General features: G+C 34.8%; 1 protein-coding gene across 4 annotated transcripts in view; it reads left to right on the plus strand.

Annotated features, from left to right (window-relative positions):
• COG5 (component of oligomeric golgi complex 5) overlaps positions 1 to 19,956 on the plus strand; it is a 385,795-nt gene that overhangs the window by 235,768 nt on the left and 130,071 nt on the right. For all 4 annotated transcript variants that reach the window (XM_072653056.1, XM_072653057.1, XM_072653058.1 and 1 more), the window contains 3 exons: positions 2,075 to 2,240; positions 5,917 to 6,029; positions 6,133 to 6,210. In XM_072653056.1, the coding sequence (XP_072509157.1) occupies positions 2,075 to 2,240; positions 5,917 to 6,029; positions 6,133 to 6,210 (357 nt within the window). The remainder of the gene's footprint in view (positions 1 to 2,074; positions 2,241 to 5,916; positions 6,030 to 6,132; positions 6,211 to 19,956) is intronic.

Consider the following 19,956-nt stretch of genomic DNA (forward strand, 5'->3'; position numbering starts at 1 on the left):
GGTTTAACTCATAGTCATTCATTTCCCTGAACTCAGTTCTCTCTTTCAACAAATTACTTTGTTCAGTGGGCTTTTGAACCTTCTCCACCATTTGGCTAATTTTGCTTTTTAAAACCTCCTTCTCCTCATTGGTTTTTTGGACCTCTTTTTCCAGTTGAGTTAGCCTCTTTTTAAAGCTTTTATTTTCCTCAGCATTTTTTTGATTCTCCTTAAGTAAGCTGCTAACTTGTTTTTTTAACGTCTTCTATTGCCTGAGCCAAGTTTAAGTTCCCTTTGGAGGCCCTGGAGGCAGAAGCCTTGACTTCCTCTGACAGTATGCCTTGTTCTTCCTCATCTGAAAGGATGGGGGGGAGACACACCTGTTCCCCAAGAAAGTAACCTTCTGTGGTCTTATTTTTTTTCCCCTTTTTTGGGCATTTTCCCAGCCAGTTACTTGACTTCTGAGTTTCCTCTCCACAACCACCTCACCTTCAGTTCCACTAAGCCAGCACTGGGGGCTGAGATTCAGATGAGCTGCTGTAAAGCCTCAGGGGCTTTAGATGGGAGCAGAACCACTATTCAGTGTGAGATTAAGATCAGCTACTCAGGAGGGGGCAGGGCTGCCACACAGGGCTCAGTTCCCTCAGGGGGTTCAACAATGGATGTGGACTATTGCTTGCTTTGGTAGCCCCATCACACACCCATATACAATGATGATATTAAGGAGGAAAACAATTTTAAAAGACTTTAGAACTGGGATCACTGAAAAGATAAACCATGGGTCCAAAAGAATAAAGATGAAATATTCACCTCCTGACAGAAAGTTGATGAACTTACAAGGCAGAAAAAGGCATACATTTTCATACCTGAAAAATATGTTTTCCTGAACTATGCAACTATGTATTAAGGACTTTATTTTTTGGGATTGTGGATAGGGATTTGGTAGGGGTTTGATTATTTGCTCAAGGAAAGGGTTAGTGGTGGGGGAGGATTAATTTAAAAAAGAGGAAATGAAGTTATAGTATAAAAACAAGCCATAAATAAGTTTTAAAATAAAATTTAAAAAGAAAGAAAAGAAACAAAATTGAAGGTGGCAGCAGACACTTAAGAACAGCAAACTGTCTTTACTCACCTCTGTATCCCCACAGCGTCTATCTGGTGTTTAATAAATGTTGATTAAATGATGGTGAATAAATGTAGCCAGAGTTGTTGCTTTTTCCATGCACAAACCTTTGTGACAGCTGTGAGGAGATCCACACTGTCTTGAAGCAGATAAAATCCTAATGATTTCCATATGAGAGTTATAGCTCATTTTTAAGAAGTCTGTTTTCAGTAATAGGTACCAAGTGTGAAGTTTCATTAATATGCTTTTGCTAAGCAAAGTTTACCCAATGAGCTGCTTTCACATAGAGAGTATGATTCAGAGACCCTTCTTGAACCCAAGTCTTCCTGACTCCACGGCCAAGTCTCTAACCATTCATTTTGCCATTGATACCTTTAAAACCTATCTCCTATATGTTCCATTCTCTTTACTCATACAACCACAGCCTTAGTTTAGACCCTAGTTACTCCTTGTTTGGACTACTGTAGTAGCCTTCTAATTGGTCTCACTGCCTTGACCCTCCCTGCTTGAGTCCATCCTTTACTCAGATGCCAAGATTATTTTTCTAAAGTATAGGTCTGACAATCTCAATCCATTATTGTCTGTATGTGAAATGCTCTGCCCTGTCATCTTTGACCTTTAGTTTTCCTAGCTTCTTCTAAGACTCAGCTCAGATCCCACTTTTTGCAGAAGGCCTTTCCATAATCTATACCATTTTCCCAGCTGCTAGTACCATCTTGTCTGAGAGTACCATTGATCTGGTGACTGATTCATTATGAGCCCTCTCCCATTGTTAAGATTTAACTTGTATTAATGAGGAAGGCATAGCAGAAGGAGAAGATAGAGCATTTCTTCTGGATGCATTGAATTTATTTAACTTTTTAAAAATTTTAAAATGTGAAAATTGTGACTCATGAAGACAGCATTAGATACTGCTGAAAGTTAAAAGTCCAGAAATTATTGGTAATGGTTTTCTTTCTTTCTCTTTTAAAGAACCCAACTCAAGTGGGAACAGCTCTTCAGGTGTTCCATAATCTTGGAACTTTGAAAGATACTATTACCAGTGTTGTAGAGGGATATTGTGCTTCTCTGGAAGAAAACATAAACAGTGCATTAGACATCAAAGTTTTGACTCAGCCTTCCCAAACAACCATGAGAGGTATGAATATATTTTACTTTTTGCTTTTGTGTTTATATCTGTGAAGTCTTTTTAAATAGTATTTGTAATGTTTAGACTTCAGGGTAACCTAATAATTTATTTTTAGCATAAAATTAAAAGTAAGAGAAGTTATGTTTCAGAATTTTTATGCATTTTTTTTCTGGCCATATGATTAACTAGTTGAACTGACCAAATGGTAGTTTCACTCAATTCAACAAACATTTATTTAATAATTACTATATGTAGGGCTCTTTCCTAGGCAGTAGAAGGTACAAATATGAATAAAATATGATCCATGCACTCCAGAAGAAATCTGTCTGTAGACAAAAGATAGGTATTAAATATTTATAGTATAGATTTGAAGAATGCATGGGAAAAGAATAAAGTAGTGTTTTAAATTTGAATAGAGAAGGGATTACCTTAAAGCAAAAACTAAACTAAAAGCCAATCCCTACATCCAGATTCTAATAGCATGTAATGGAGAAAACGATCATCATTTATCAGGGCTAGGATGTAGTCTTGTGGTTGTGCCATAAAACAAGCTCAGTTGTTGTGTTTTTAAGAATCAGTCAATAAGCATTTACTAAACAACTACCATGTGCCAAGCACTGTGAATATCATCTTCATTTCTTCTTACAACATAGTAACATTCCATTTCATAACTTATTTAGCCATTTACCAGGTGATCCCCCTAAGATGAGTGACTGCAGTGTTTTGCCCAGCCCTAGTGTGAGCCTGAGGTCAAAGTCTACAGTCTACTCTGTAGTCAGAGTAGCCTCACTGCTAGCCTAGCCTGAGTTTGAGCAATATTGATATATGTATAGGTATACCCCATGTCCGAGCCCAGAGGATCTTGCCCTGGGGCCAGAGAGATTACCCTGCTAGCCAGCCTTTTCATGGTTATGACCCTTGTTACTGGGCAAGTAGGTGGCACAGTGGATAGAGTGGTGGATCTGGAGTCAGGAAGACTCATCTTCAGTTCACATCTGGTCTCAGACACTGACTAGCTGTGTGACCCTAGGCAAGTCACTTAATCCTGTTTACCTCAGTTTCCTCATCTGTAAAATGAACTGGAGAAGAAAATGCCCAAGATGTTGGAGTAATTTGTCAAGAAAACCCTAAATGAGGTCATAAAGACTCAGACACAACTGAAAAACAACTAAACAGCAACAACCTCTGATTACTTACTAGTCCTTGGGCCAAATCCATAATTTATGTTGGAAAATGAAAGATTTCTCCTTTGATTTCCCTTTAGTCTGGTCCTCTTCTAAGATCTTATTTGGAGTAGTTGTGGGGGAAGCTGGGCTGTACTGCTTCCTTCTACCACACTAGTTAAGCTGCTCCTCAAGAGGGTAAAAAAGGTGGCTATTTAGCTCTCTTAGTGTTAATCTTAAGTCCCTAGATGAAGGTAAAAAGGATTCTTCATTCAGTCCTCATAGGTGAACATGATGTCACCTCGTTAGAGGCCTCTGAGAAAGCTGCAATTTGGTACTCTGCTCCAATGAGAAACACTGGTTGTCAGTATGGAATAAGAGCTCAGTCTCTGGACAGATTTCATGCAAAAAGCTATTAACCTTTCCTGGTCATCATAATTGTTTTTATATCAGAACACCAACTATAAATTGCCCCTTACATTACCCCCACTCTTTTAAGATAATTTTTATTATTTGTAATAAAATCCTCCTCCAATTCAATTTATGCTAGAGTTGTTTCTCTAGAAAATTTTGAGACCTTGCCACGAAGGGCTAGTATATACTAAGAAATCTTTTTAAGAAATCACAGTGACCAAGCCTTTGGGCAATCAGTGAGAAAGGATGACAAAATTGCCATACTCACATGTTGCTGAAGTTGGAAGTCTGCCTTTAACCCCACCCCCTCACTCTCTTCCTCTTCCTTCTGGCCCACACAGGTCCCCAGATAGCAGACTGGGCTAGTCCTTTATCAGAGTGATTTCCTTACTCCTTGAGGCATAAAAGCCTTAGCGAAGTGGGAATCAGTGGTAGACACTTTATTGGAGTCTCTTTTGCCTGTGGAAAATGCTCTCCTGACCTATTTTGGCTATTTGTGATGACTGTGATCATTGAGGGAGGTAGCATTTTAAATCCTTTTTAACTTTAGAAATTGTATCCTTTTAATTTCTTGTCATTAGTAAATTTGTTTGTTTGTTTTTTTTTTTGTTTGTTTGTTTGTTTTGTTTTGTTTTGCATTCTATGGTCCACAGATTTCTCATTGAATTTAACCCCTGAGCCTGAATCACTGGGCTGGCCAAGATTAGGCCTGTCTCAAAATATTTTTCCCATCTCTTTTATTGTTAATGCACCTTCTTTTGATTTTTGTACTTTTAACACTGTAAAAAAATTTTCATAACACATTCCACAAACTTTGGTCCAAGGTATTTTTGACATCCTTCTGCTAGGCTTCTGTACTTTGTGCTTTTATACACAGAAGGCAGTTAATAAGATTCGTGATTTGCATATAAGGCAGTGCTGCTTCCCTTAATTCTGTATCTTTATGCCCTTAACAATGCATATAAAACCTTGGAATTAATTTTCAAAGCTCATTAATTCTATAAAATTTGAGTTGAGCCTATTCTTATTTGTTGAGGGCATAGACTTCCTTTCCTGGTTGTCTCTTTTAAATCGCCAAGAAAATAATGTATTTCTGTATGCCTCTATAAGGCCTATTATACAGATTCTCATGAGAGCTACACAAAAACAAACAAGAGAAAAGTCCAACAGAGTACAAATTCATAGTAGCTAGTTTTCATGATTTTTTTCCTTGATTGAAGCAGAGATTGCTAAGATGGCCACTTAAGAGAGAGTCCTCCCTTTAATCTGTATCTCTAGTTTGTAATCGTAATTCCATTTTAACTTTCTTGTGTCTTTGTTTGGAACTATAACTTCCTGTTATGTAACATCATGTGACATTTTTTTCTAAAAGAAATGGTGTGATGGGGACGTCTACCTATATTATGTAGAATATTCTAGTCTCCTTTAAGAGCTAGGAGACCATCTTTATGATTTTGTTTTCCTGGCCAGGAAAGAGAGTCTTAGGCTTGAATTATTCTTTTGACTTCCTTATCCCTTGAGGTATAAAAGACTCACAGCCTATAGGAAATTGGTGCTGCAGAAGTTTTTGCGGAATTTGAATTACCCTGCAGGGTTGCCTTTCTGACTTAATGTTATCAATTATTGTGAATGAAGATGCAGAAGTGATTCATGTTTTATTTGAATTTAATCAGTAATTGTATACTCTTAAATTTTTTTATTATTAATGTGATTTTCAATTTTCTTTTATGGTCCACCAGTATCTCATTGCATTCTAATTTCCTGGTCTGAGAATCTGGACTGGCCTGAGTTAGGCTTAGTGCAAAAAAAAAAAATGATTTATAATTTCCCATTTTACATAAAGACCTAATTCTGTACTTAATTATGGTGGTGACCCTGAATTCCCAAAGGCTACACCAACAGAGCACAAAGTCATTAATTTTCAGCAATAATGCCTGAACAGTTCTCTGCTGGAGTTGAAATCTGTAGCAGTGGAGCTAGGACCCTTACTAGTGAAATGACAGGTCCTTGAATTATTGAAGCATATATGCTTTGGTTGGTTTTCTGCTTATTTAACAGAACTTGAAAATTACATTTTCTTGAAATGCATCCTTTTTATATATTAATAGGAGGCCCTGGACGATCTACTATGCCAGCCCCAGGAAACTCTCCGGCCTTCCGTGCTGCTCTCTGGACAAATATGGAAAAACTGATGGATCAGATTTGTGCTGCCTGTGGACAGGTATATAGGTTCATAGAAGTTTCATGTTCTTTGTGTTCAATGAGAAAACAGACTGATGATGATTATTTAACAAATATTCTCTCTCTTTCTCTCTCTCTCTCAGGTTCAACATTTGCAAAAAGTATTAGCCAAGAAGAGAGACCCTGTTTCACATATTTGTTTCATTGAAGAAATAGTTAAGGTATGCTGTTATGTTTTTAATGAAATTATAGGTGTGAGAAAAATGGGGGAAAAATGAACCAACATGGTTTTGATATTCCTTTTCTTTTGGGTGACTTTAACACATGTGTTTAAGAACCAGGGCTGACCAGTCAATCTGATCCCTCAATCAATATTGGAGTGAAATGAAACTTTTTTAAATCATCCAACAGTTAAATAAAGGAGGCTTACTTAGACACAGCAGGGGAAGGGGATTTTGAACAAGGATATTCAGTGAGGACATCATGTTGATTCAGCTCAGCATAGCTTCCAAGTTGTTTGTTGGTCCTTAAGGTCTTTTGTACTCTGCTCTCCAGAAAGCCACATCAGTTTCTCAACAGGTAAATACATTTGTGTTGAGTATGTGATGTTTGTAGATATCACTAGCATAGTGAAGTAGATGTATCCCATGGATTTTTATTATACAGTGAATTTCTCTAAAGCAAATCTAGTTTTCCCATTGGATGGCAATTAAGGGAATGAAAGGACTGAGATGAAAACTGGCAATGATAGTATACTTAAGGTTTTAGTATTCCTTAATGCTAGTTCTAGCATCTCTAAGTTCTGTGAACTGGGACTGATCATTTATCCTTTGGGGATCTTCACTCCCTCAGCTTTAGAGAAAGTGAGTTGAACTAAATGAGCTTTTTAAGGTGCCTTCCAGAAATTCTTGGGGTTCCAGGATTTGGACAATTAGTCAAATTTCTTTTTTCAAACTATTTTAAGTCATTTAGTTCTCTATTTATCAGTTATATAAATTTTAAATAAATGATTTGGAAGGAGAGATGCTAACACACATTTTCTTGGTATTTAGTTGTCTGAAAAATAACAGGGTGCCTTTGTCAGCCTGAGTTAGTCATTGTTATAAATTTATTGATGCCTTATATAATTAATATCATGCATTCATTTTCCTAAGCAAGCATTGCGCATGCAGGGTTTCATCCATCTGTTCTCTCAGCTTTGGCAGTCAACCTCAAATTAATCAGTTTTACTCTTTCCATATAGTGTCCTGATATAAATACCTTTACTTACGCATCCATATGTACACTTTATTTTTCTTGTTAGAACAATTTGATTAATGTTGTATTACTCTCCCAAGATTGGTAATATTGAATCTATTATAGATATTGTTTTTTAAAGCATGAAACTAATATGTCTATGATGAAGAAATTTACCTGGATCACTAAATTAAAATATAGTTTTCCTCTCAAATTAATGCCTATATAAAATATACTTAAATCACTTAAAATATCAGTTACTTTTCTTTAAAAATTATTGCCTTCTAACCATCTATATCAATTTTGTTTGGAAATATGTTCTAAAACATTTTGAAATTTAAATTACCAATACATTTTATTTTGTCATTTGGTAAAGGCTTCCCTGTTTAGAGGATTTTGTTTGGGAGAAAATGTTCAATCCCTTTTCAGCTTCAGTGAACAAGGTGGTTGGTCCAGACAAAAGGTCAATCTGTTGTTAGACCTTGAAGGCCTACAACCCTGAATATGGGGGAGCTGCTACACAGTTTAGTGAGAAAAACCATGATTATCAATCGTGGTGGTAGTATTGATGTAGTGGACAGTACACTGAATCCCACTTCAGAAATCTAGCAGTTGCATGACCATAAATATGACATAATATTTCTGAACCTCGTTTTTCTCATCCAAAATGAGAGCATTGGACTAGGTAACCTCACTGACCCTCTCCATCACTTAATCTAGGCCCCTTTGGTCCTTCATTTTTTTTCAATATGTACTTTTATATTTAGTGCTGCTTTGTAACTTAAAATTCTGTTTCATAATATTGACTAAGTTGAGTAAAAGAACATTCTTTCTAACTACCAATATATTTCCCATTCTCTCATATAACTACTAAATAAAATTACATTTACTAGGACTGATAAGAGTGTTTTGATTATGAAACCCCATTATCCCTTTGTTTAAAAATGAAAAGCTTAGGTTTTGGTAAAATGATCATAACTTCCTGAGCAAGCAGTCACATTGTCTCAAATGATAAACTGTCTTGTTGTCCAGATCTGCCCGTATTCAGTCCATTGGTTCAGGCTCAAGATTGGAACAAAATGTTATAGTTGCAGGCCATCTAATAGTTAACCAGAATTAACATATAATGCAAAAGACAGTCACCAAGAATACAATATGCGTTGAGTTTAGTGCAGCTTCCCTGCTTATGCTTTTGCCATGGTGGTCCTGATTATGCATCAATGCTAGACTCTCATGTTTTGGGCCACAGGAGGCTACCTGTGTCATGGTGGTGGTCATGGTGGTGGTTGTCCTTTGTTCTCAAAGAGAGCCTAATGACACCACCATGTTGGAGTCCAGTTGCAGTGTATCTGTGTGTGGCTGATCAGACCAGTATGAGCTTAGAGTGCTCTACCATAGTGTACTATCTACATCAAAGGGACCCTTAGCTTGTGAACCACTAGTTATAAGACTTTTTAAGGGAAAGTTAGTTTTGTGAGGTAGGATCTTAGGAAAAGCTAAGAAAAAATCAGTCCAGTCTACATGACAGGGACCCTACTAGGTCTTGCTGCTCCCATGTCATAATAGCTAAGTGAGATAGATAGCATAGTATACTGACTTGTAGGCTTGATGCTTAGACATTTCAAGAACAATCTGTTGACCAAGGCATCACTTTATTTATTTGTTAATCAATTACCTTGCTTTCTTAAAATTGCCAAGAGAACATTTCATTCATTCATTCATGGCTCTCTTTGTGCCATTCTAATCAGTCAAGGAAGTCATGTCCTGATACCATCATTTCCCATTCTCCTTTCCTCGCCCCCTTTTACCCCTTACAGTATTTTATTTTTTTCCAATTACATGTAAAGATAGTTTTCTGGCATTCATTTTTGTAAAATTTTGAGTTCTAAATTTTTCTTCTTCCTTTCTTTCCCCCTCCCAAAACAGCAAGCAGTCTGATATAGATTAGACATGTACAGTCATGTTAAACATATTTTCACATTACTCATATTGTGAAAGAAGAATCAGAACAAAAAGGTGAAACTATGAGGAAGAAAAAACAAAAAAACAAAAGAAAGTGAAAGTAGTACACTTTGCGCTGCAATCAGACTCCATAGTTCTTTCTTTTGGATGTGGTTAGCATTTTCCATCCCAGGTCCTTTGGAGTTGCCTTGGATCATCTCTACTCCCCCATTTTTAAAGCATAATAGGTCAATTGCATATTTTGGGGTTATATTGCCATTTTATTATCTTACTGTTGTTTAATTTTAAGATACATTTCCAATTACATTGATGAGTTGCAATTTGTAAAGTATAAAATGCTGTCCTTGAAGTTATGGGGTCACCCTGCCTTATTTGTGTAGAAATACATGAAAGTATTCATTGACATACACATTTTTCTAAATTCAGCCTTATTCTGAAGAAATCTTTATCTTCCACAAAATAAGCTTATTTCAAAATCATCTGTTTGGCATTTAAAGGCCATCACAATCTGTGCCCCTCCTACTTTTCTAGTCTTCAGTTCCCCCACTCCCTCCTATATATTCTGGAATCTGATAATGCTGACCTCCTTGTTTCTTGTACAAGATACTCCCATCTCCCAACTCCAGGCATTTTTGCTGGTTGTCCACCATGCCTGACATTCTCTCCTTCATTTCTGACTCCTGACTTCCTTCAAATTCCAGCTAAAATCCCACCTTCTACAAAAAGCCTTTCTCAATCCCCCTTAATACTAGTGCTTTCCTTCTATAATTATCTCCAATTTCTCCTGTATATACTTTATTTGACATAATTGTTTGCATGTTTTCTCTCCCATTAATGCATGGGCTTCTTGAGAGCAAGGTCTGTCTTATGCCTTTCTTTATATTCCCTAGTGAATATCAGAGTGCTTAGCACATAGTAGGCATTTAAAAAATACTTATTGATTGACTCAAAAGTGCATTTTTTTAACTTAAAACTCTTTATGCTTTTTGAATGTTATACAAGTAAAAATCATTCAAGATACCAGTAGTTGAAAGAATTTTTCTTCATCTGTAATAAGCTATCTTCTGAGAATTGAATGCTTTTGTCAGTGAAGTACATATCCAGCTAATAATTGCCCTTATATAATGGAATCTTCCTGAAAGAGTTTTGTTGATTCTTTATCCCTTGACAAATTTGTAGTAGATACATAAAGCATTGAACAGGCACTGTTTATTTCTACCAGCATCCCAGGTTCTGAAAATATATTTTAGTACTAAAGGAAATGATAAAGACTCAAATTCAATGAAAGCTGAATTAATGAATTTTTTCTCTTTGTTTGGCAGTGTAGAAGTTAAACTAGGTTACATTTTTGTTTTTTTGCCAAGTAGGAAATGTGGAGATGTTTTTTCAGTTTGTTTCTTCAGTTCATTTGTTAATGTGGGTTACTATAAACTTAGGCCAAATTTCCAAAGTCTGATTTCCGTTTAGCAGGCTAACTTCTTTTCTACAAATATTTCTACTTTCAGAAGTTTTTTTAAATTAAATTATTTTAAACTTCAATACTAAAAAAAGTATTCAATAAGAAAAGAAAAACATTATAAACTTAATTACAAAATAAGAAAAATAAAAGCATGGCCATGTGCACAGCAGAACATAAAAACATGTTCAAAATATACAGCAATAAATTTCCATTTCAAGAAAGCCTATTTAATAAATACTACACATTGTGTTCAGAACTGTCCAACTTTTTGTTGCTTCCTTGTAAATTTTCTTTTATTCTGTGCTATACACTTTTTACTTTGTTCTTGTTTTCCTCCTTTCCTCCTCCCTCCACCCAAAGAAGACTGCAATTACACTTGGATATAGATATATATATATATATATATATATATATATATATATATATATATATATATATATATATATATATATTTATAATCCTGCTCATATAGACATATACATTCATATGCATCTATGTAAGACCATACTATATTTGTTTATTCTGTTTCTCTGAGGGTAGATAACATCTTCCTTGATAAAACCAAATCTTTCCATATTTTTCTAAGTCCACCAACTCATAATTTCCTACAGCATTCCAATCTTATATTCCAAGCTTATACTGTCTAGTTATTTTAAATCATCTAAAACAATATTGATAAATGTAGCTGACATGTAGTGTAGTTATCTCTATTTTTCTCTTTTGATTAAATCTATTTTAAATTTAACTTTGAGAGCATGATTACCACCTCTGCTTTTTTTTCTAATAAATTCAACTCCTGATCTTTATTTTATGTTTGTGTGTGTCTCTTATTTCCTATCTCTCTTGACTCCTCTACTTTACTTCAGCCTTCTACCTTGCCCTCCTATTATTTTTCCCACTTCCCCTTCAAAGATTTCTCCCTTCCCCTCCTCCCTCCCTTCCTCTTTACCTTCTTGCTTCGATCCAAATTGAGTTGATTTGCTGCCTTCCAAATATATGTTATTCCCTCTTTTATCCCATTTCTGTTAATCTGGATTCCCTTCTATGTCCCCCCATCCTATTCCCTCATTCTCTTATTTCTGTATAAATTTAGAAGACTTTTATTCCCTTCTAAGTGTATGTATTGTTCTTTCTTTAACCCAGATCTAATGTGAGTAGGGTTCCCTCTAAAAATCCCTCTTTTATCTTCTGCCCCCCTCTATCCCTTTTGCCTCCTTTCTTTCTGAATTTTACATGTATTTTTCCCTCTTTAACCCATTCCTAATGAGAGTAGGGTTCCAGAACTACCAGCCCTCCTCCCCTATCTAATTCTTCTGTATCAATGCTTCCTCTCACACCTCATTTGTATAAGATATTTATTCTTTTTACCTTTTCTTAGACAGTATTACTTTTTAAAATTACATCTTATTCTACCCCAGTCCTTCTTTTGAGCTACTCAATTGCTAATTACAATCTTAGACATAAAGTTTACATTTCCTCATATAAAAAGTAAACTGTCTTTATTGAGTCCCTTGTTATTACTCTTTGATGTTTATATTTCTCTTGGATCTTATATGTCAAACTTTCTATTAAGTTAGGTCTTTTTACAATAAAATTCTGAAAGTCTGGCAGTTCATTGAATGTCTATTTTTTTCCCCATTCAGGATTATGCTTAACTTTGCTAGTTATATTTTCAGCCAGAAACCCAGTTCTTTTGCTTTTCAGTAATAAGTGTTCCAAGACCTGTGGTCTTTTAGTGTAGGGTCTTATTAGGTCTTGTATAATTCTAATTGTGGCTCTGCAATATTTGAATTGTTTTTTTGTTTGTTTATTTGTTTCTCATATTTTGTCCTTGAGCCCGGGGTTTCAGAATTTAGTATGATATTCCTGTAGACTTGTAGGATCTCTTTCAGGTGGTGATTGGTATATTTTTTTTCTCTTTCTATTCTCCCCTCTTGTTCTAACGCTTCAGGACAATTTTCTTTAGTTGTTTCTTGTATTATTGTATCAATCCAATTATTCTTATGTTTTCTTTTTTTGTTCTGTTTTCCAGACCAGTTGTTTGTCTTATGAGATGTTTTACATTCTGTTCTATCTTTTCATTCTTTATATTTTGTTTTACTGTTTCTTGGTCTCATAACTTTGCTGGCCTCCCATTGTCCAATTCTAATTTTTCAAGGAGGCATTTTCTTCCTTAAGATTCTAGATCTCCTTTTCCAGTTGGTTAACTTTTAATAATCTTATTTTTCTTGAATTGTTCTTATTTTTAAAAAAATTTTCTTCAATCTCATTTGATTTTTAAAGTCTTTTTTTAAAAGTTCTTCTGTGAATTCATTTTGGGCAGGTGACCCATTGATATTACTCTTTGGTGTCAGAGAGGCTTTTTTTGCTTCATTATCCTCCTCTCAAGGTTAAACCCGGTCTTCTCTATTCCCATAATAACTTTCTATGTTTGCGTTATTTCTCCTTTGCCAGCTCATTTATTTTTATTCATTTTTATTTTTTAATGCTAGTGGCAGTAGAAAACCTCTGGAATTTTTTGGATAGGGTGATGAAATAGTCAGATCTCTGATTAAGGAAAATCACTTTAGCAGCTATGTGTGGTAGGAAAAGATTTGAGGAAAACCAATTAGAGAGTTAATGTAGCAATCAACAAGATAAAGGACTAGACATTATTTCTAATATTCATGACTTCCCAAACCTCTCCAAAATAGGAATTATGAACCAGAGATAAAACAGTTTCAACTGTCTTCCAGTGTCTAGGACAAGGACCCAAACAAGGTAAAAACTGAGTAAACTAGTAGTAGAGAAGACCAGTAGTCCCAAACCCGTAACATGCTCTCAGTAGCCACTATTCAACAGAATTCAACCCTACACCTCAAATGTTCTGGCACCCCCATGCTCCTACTCTAGTATTGTAGAAATCCACACTTCAGACAGCAGAAATTTGCTTGGATTGTACTAACAATGTGTCAGCACCTTCCAGTACAACAGAGATTGGCCAAAGAGTTGAGGGAAGGAGGAAAGGGAAGTACACATGTATCTGTTCTTGGAATAGAACTCAATTCCACACTCCAACTTCCTACTTAGCCATGCCACCACCACCACCAAGACTGTAGAGATCCAATTCCAAACTGCAGTTTGTTCAAGCTATGATAGCAGCATGGCAGTACTCTGTGTCATTGGGCCATAGAACTGAGGAACAGAGGGTATGGGGCAGGATTAAAAGAAAAATAAGAATTATGAGAGCAGAATTTATGGCATAGATAGCTGAAGTAATTGGCAGAACAGAAAAATCAGAATCTATAGTAGCAAATCACATGAAAGAAATGAGAGATAATAGCAGACTATCCTTAAAAGAGAAGCAAAAAACAATAATATTAAAAGAAATCATGGTCTCCGTACTAACAAAACATATTGATCTCAAAGATAGAAGGCATAGAGACCATTTAAGAATTATAAATCAACAAGAACATGACAAGTCAAAAAAACTTGACATTATGATGCAAGTAGTAATTCAAGAACTATGCTCAGAACTTCTGAACACAGAAAACAAAGTTCCAATTGAAAAAAAATCTGCATATCTCTTCTAGAAAAACAAACAAACCCCAGGCTCCAAGCTCCAAGACAAGTGGGGATTAAATTTAACAGTTCCACTTATGAAAAACAAATTCTTCAAGAGACCAGGAGAAAGACCTTCAAATAGTAAGGAAACAAAATTCAAATAATGCAAGACTATTCTATACCTGCCGGAAACCATAGGAGGAAATAGACTTTTTTTTTGTGGAGGTCAAAGGAATTCAAGGTACAGCTCAAAGTGACTACACTGCAGATCTGAGCCTAACTGTAAATGAAATAAGATGGATGTCCCATGAAAAAAGAGATATCTGAACCATTCCTAGAAGGGAAAACAGATCTGAATAAATTATTTGCTTCTCAAACATCTCAGACATTAGAAATATATGAATGGTAAATAAGTGTAGCAACCAAGGACATCATTAACAACAACAAAGTAAAAATAGAGTCCAGTAAGAGATTTGTTTTTAAATTGTAGACAAAGGTGAAAGCAGAAGTCAAATAGAAGTAATGTTGGGGAAACAAACCTAAGCAGAATGTACTAAATCTCAACACCCTACTTACAGATTACTCAGTATTTTTGTGTAAGACTAAATTATACATGGGAAGGCTTATAAAAGAAGGGGAGGAAGTCAATAGAGGGAAACGTGATGTTTCTTATTTAAGTCAAAAGCTAATAATGAAAGGGAAATAATTCTTATAGTCTCTCAGAAAAATGAGAGCCTATAGGAGGCACAGGGAGAGATTGAAAAAGGAGAAAAAGAAAGGGAAAAATCTTGTTTCAGTAGTGAAAAGAGTTACCCCTGATGAATGTTCCTATGGGAGGAGAAAAATATTCTATGGAGACAGAGGAGGGCTTTCCATTGGATATTAACTTCAGAAATTTAGTAGGAGAAGGAAAATATTTCCTTAGAAGGAGAATCAAAGCTCTTAGAGGCAGCTGAACAGCCAGAAACATGGGAAGGCATAGACCCAGGGAAGAGATTTAGAGACAAATGGGGTAAAAATGGGCAGAGGTCAATAGTGAACTATACTATCAAGGATATAAGAAGATTCCTGGCATGAAGTTATAGTCTCCCTATTACCCACAAGTATTTCTAAGAGTGAGGCACAACAAGAAAAAAGGAGAAGGGTAAGTTCTAGTATGCAATGTCAGAATCTGTTTATAAGAAAAAATTCAAAATAGATAACTGAAAAATTTTATTTCAATGAGGAATACAAAGAATAAAGAAGCAGTAAATAAATATCAGTGCCATTAGCCAAGAAATGGATTCTAGAGTATACAGAAAGGAAAGATAAAAAATGAAGAGAATGAGGGAAAGAAATACTTTTTAGAAAAAGGCAGAGAAAATGAAATATAAAAAACAAACAGTAATAAGAAGGGGAATTCTCCTTAGCTGAGGGGGGAGGGAGGGAGAAGGGAAGGATTAAAAACAGGAAAGAAAAAGGAACTAATATGCAAAACTAAGGAAAGTGATAATAAGTGGGAATATAGGAGGAAAATTGATGGTCAGGAGAGGAAAGCTAGTAGGAATAGAGTTACTTTAATACAGATCAAGCTCAAATAACCAAAGAGAAATAGTATTATGTTTTTAAGGGTTTTATGTAATGAGGATTTTGTTATCCTTTTAGAGTTTAGTTTCTCAGGATCCATGGCCATGGCAATGTCCAGGTGTTAGATAATAACTCCCAGAATAGTTCCAAGGATTCTAGATAGTTCCCAGAATCATAGTGACAGGCAATCCTACTGAGGCTGTGCTGTGAGATATGAGGGTGACATAATTGATATTTACTGCACTTGTGCAGAATGACGATATTGCTAATGTTAACCTGTGAGGCCATTGTTGACAAGATGCCTTCTTTGGCTGATAAAAACAAGTGGGCACTGGTCGGTGAGGGGGGAAAACCATGGGGAATCTGTGTGTGCCTTAATCGGTCCCCATTGCAACTTGAGAGTATTAAGGGAGTGCACAAGTGTGCCTGTCTTGATTGACCTCATCGAGACCTCATTGAGACATTCTCGCTGGCCTCTGTGAGAATGGTGATTAGGGAATACTGTAGGAGCAGGTTCTCCCAGCAACCATTTGAGAAGGTTAGACTAGAGTAAAGCTGATTATTAATCCCTCCAAAGCTGTCTGTCTGTTTGACCAGATCAAGAGTGAACCTGTTAGAGGCTGAAGATCAAAACCTCCAGTGCCTCCTTTGTGTTACCTGTGAAACAAGAGTAAAGGTAAAGAAATCAAAATTTGTAAAACAAAACAAAAAAACAAACCCAACAACAACAACCTAATATTAGACACAACTGGAAGAAAAATATAAACTTAATTCTCATAACTTTAAATGTTAATGGATTAAACAATCCAGTAAAACAAAAAAAGTGTGACAGTTTGGATAAGAAAACAAAAAGACATGCACAGAATTGAAATGAGGGGAAGTAAAAAAAAAAATTACTATTCCCATTTTTTACAAAATACTATTTGCTGTCACTCTTTTTACTGTTTACTATTTTTATGGCAACTTACCATTATTAGAGGAGTAATAGTAAATAGGATCGAGTGAATCCAAAAAAGTAGAAATTACATTTTCAGGCAAAGTAAAAATTCAAAAGCTAAAAAAAGAGATAAACAGAGAAACCATTTTATGCTAAAAGTATCCATAGACAGCAAACCAATATCAGGATTACACTTACATGCTCCAAATGTATTAATATCTAAATTGATAAACTAAGCTGCAAGAAGACATAGAGTCACAATATTTTTTTTTGTCACAATAGTGACAAAAGATTTCACTGTCCCCCTCTCAGTTTTTAAGTCTAACACAAAGATAAAGGGAAAATGTAGAAGTAAACAAATTGCTAGAGAAACTAGTACAAAAAAGACTTATGATATTTCCTAAATAATAGACTCAGTATTTCTCAGTACCATGTGAAACGTTTATAGAAATTAGCCATATATTAGGGGTAGAGATATTTCAAACACATGTAAAAAGGCAGAAATATGAAATCTTTCTATTATAGACCATGACACAACAAAAATACTAATTGGCATAGGGACCACAAACAAAACAAAGATTCAAGTGGATGAATTAGTAAAAAAAAAAAATCATAGAAACAATAATTATGTGAAAGAAAATCATAATGATGAATCAACATAGTAAAATTTCTGAGATGCAAATAAAGCAGCCTTTAGGCAAAAAATCATAGTCCTGCAAGCATATATTAACAACCCAGAAAAATAGAGGTTTAATGAATTGAATATACATTTGAAAAATTAGAAAACCAACAAATAAACCTAAAATAAACACATACAAGAAAATATTAAAAATGAGAAGAGAAGTAAACTGTAAACCAAAAAAAGACCTATAGAAATGGTAAGACTGAAAATTGGTTCTTTGAAAAGACTAATAAAATTGTTAAACTTTTATCCAGTCTTACTAAAAAGGAGAGGGCAAAAAATCAAACCAACAAAATAGCAAATGAATAAGGTAAAATCATAATAAAACCAGAAGAAATAAAGAGTATTCAAAACCTATAAATATACAGTTATATGCTAGCAGAACTGGGAACACAAAAGAAATGTAGGAAAATCTCAAAAATGTAAACTGTCCAAACTAGGAACATACCAAATACAGATCTTAAGTAAGCCAGTAGTAGAAAAGGATATAGAACTAGCTGTAAAGGAACTACTAAAGAAAAAACTCCAGGTCTTGATGGATTCATATGCAAAGTCTATCAAATTTTTAAAGAACAAGTAGAACCCAAACTATACAAATTTAATCAGAAACTGAGAAACACCTACCAGAATTCTTTTATGAGATAAATATACTCCTAATATCTAAACCAGAGAGAGCTATAACACAGAAGAATTATTGACCAATGTCATTTTTGTTGTTGTAAGCTAGGCTGTGTAGTGGATAGAGTTCTGGGACTGGAGTCAGGAAGATCTGAGTTCAAATCCAGTCTCAGAAACTTACTAGCTGTTGACCCTGAGCAAGTCACTTAACTCTGCCTCAGTTTCCTCATCTGTAAAATGAACTGAAGAAGGAAATGACAAAGCACTCCGATATCTTTGCCAAGAAAACCCCAAATGGTGTCATGAAGTGTCAGACACAACTCAACAACAGCAACAACTTCATGACTCCAGGTCTGTGAAAATAGCTGCCTAATTCATGCTTTTAAAAAACTCTACAAAACCCTATACATAGAGAGACTTTTTATAGTATTACAAAGAAATATTTAAAACCTAAATCAAGCATGATATGCAATGACATATAGAATCTTTGCCAGTAAATGTGACACTAGGGGAAGGCTGCCCACTCAATCCACAGTTATTTTATGTTTCTGGAAATACCAGCAACAGCAATAAGATAAGAGAAATTAAAGGCATAAAAATAGTGAAAAGAATAAATCAAACTTTCCTACTTTACTGAGGATATGATGGTGTACTTGGAAAATCAGCAAAGATACTAATTGAGATTATAATAAATATCTTCAGCAAAGTTGTAGGCTACAAAATAAACCTTCAAAAATCAACTGTGTTTTCATAGAACAGCAATAAAACCTAAGAGACAGTAAAGAAAGGGAAATTCTGTTACAAAAAACCACAAAATACATGAAGTATCTGGAAACTAATTTTGTATAGATTCAGTCATAAAGTGCTCCTTAAAGGAAATAAAGAACTTAAATAGTTGAAGCAATATTAATTGTTCACAACTGGGCTATGCCAGTATAATAAAAAATGATAACAATACTTGTTAATTTATGTTTTTTGCTACACCAATCAATATCAAAGATTTTCTAGAACTTGATAAAATAATAACAAAATTCATTTGGAAAAACAAAAAATGTGAAATATCAAGAGAAATGATAAAAAGAAATAGAGGCAAAGGAGAAATAGCACTTCAGACCTCAACCATATTATAAAGAAGCAATCATCAAGCCATCTTGTATTAGTTTAAAAATAGAGAGCTAGATCAAGGGAACAGACCAGACAAGGTAGAGTTAGAAACATTGGAACTCAATAACCCAGTCTTTGAGAAAGCAGAACTCTTAAATTACTTAGGAAAAACTCCTTATTTGATTTTTTTTTTTTTTAAAGCTCTAGGAAAACTGGAAAGCAGTTTAGCAGACTTTAGGCTTTTAACCAACACTTTACAACATATTTCATAATACATACTAAATGGATATATTAATTTGATATAGAAATATTTTATTTAAAAAAAGAATTAGAAGCAGATTTTATACCTCGCACACCTATACATAGGAAATATATTCTTAATCAGAGAATACATGTAGCTACAAAGATAAAATAGATAACTTGGCTTATATAAAACTGAAAAGTTTCTGCACAGACGAAATTAATGCACTTGGAATAAGAAGATAAGCAGTTGAGTTGAGAAAATATCTTTATATCAAATTTCTCTGATAATAGTTTGATGTCCAAGATATATAAACAGTTAGCAAAAGCTCTGTGTGTGTGTGTGTGTGTGTGTGCGTGCATGTGCGTGCATGTGCGCGCGTGTATGTGTTGAGAGACAGACAGAAAGGGACAAACAGATTGCTAAAATTCATTCTCCAGTAGATAAATGGTCAAAGGATATGAAGAAATAGTTCTCAAAAGAATTGCAAAGTATTAAGAAGCACATGAAAAAAATGATTGAAGTCACTAATGTTAAGCAAATGCAAATCAAAAGAAAAGCAGAGTTTCAGTTCACATCTTGCAAATTAGCAAAGGTAATAGTCAATTTTGGAGGGGTT

Source organism: Notamacropus eugenii, chromosome 3 (assembly GCF_028372415.1).
Source record: "Notamacropus eugenii isolate mMacEug1 chromosome 3, mMacEug1.pri_v2, whole genome shotgun sequence".
NCBI lineage: Eukaryota > Metazoa > Chordata > Mammalia > Diprotodontia > Macropodidae > Notamacropus > Notamacropus eugenii.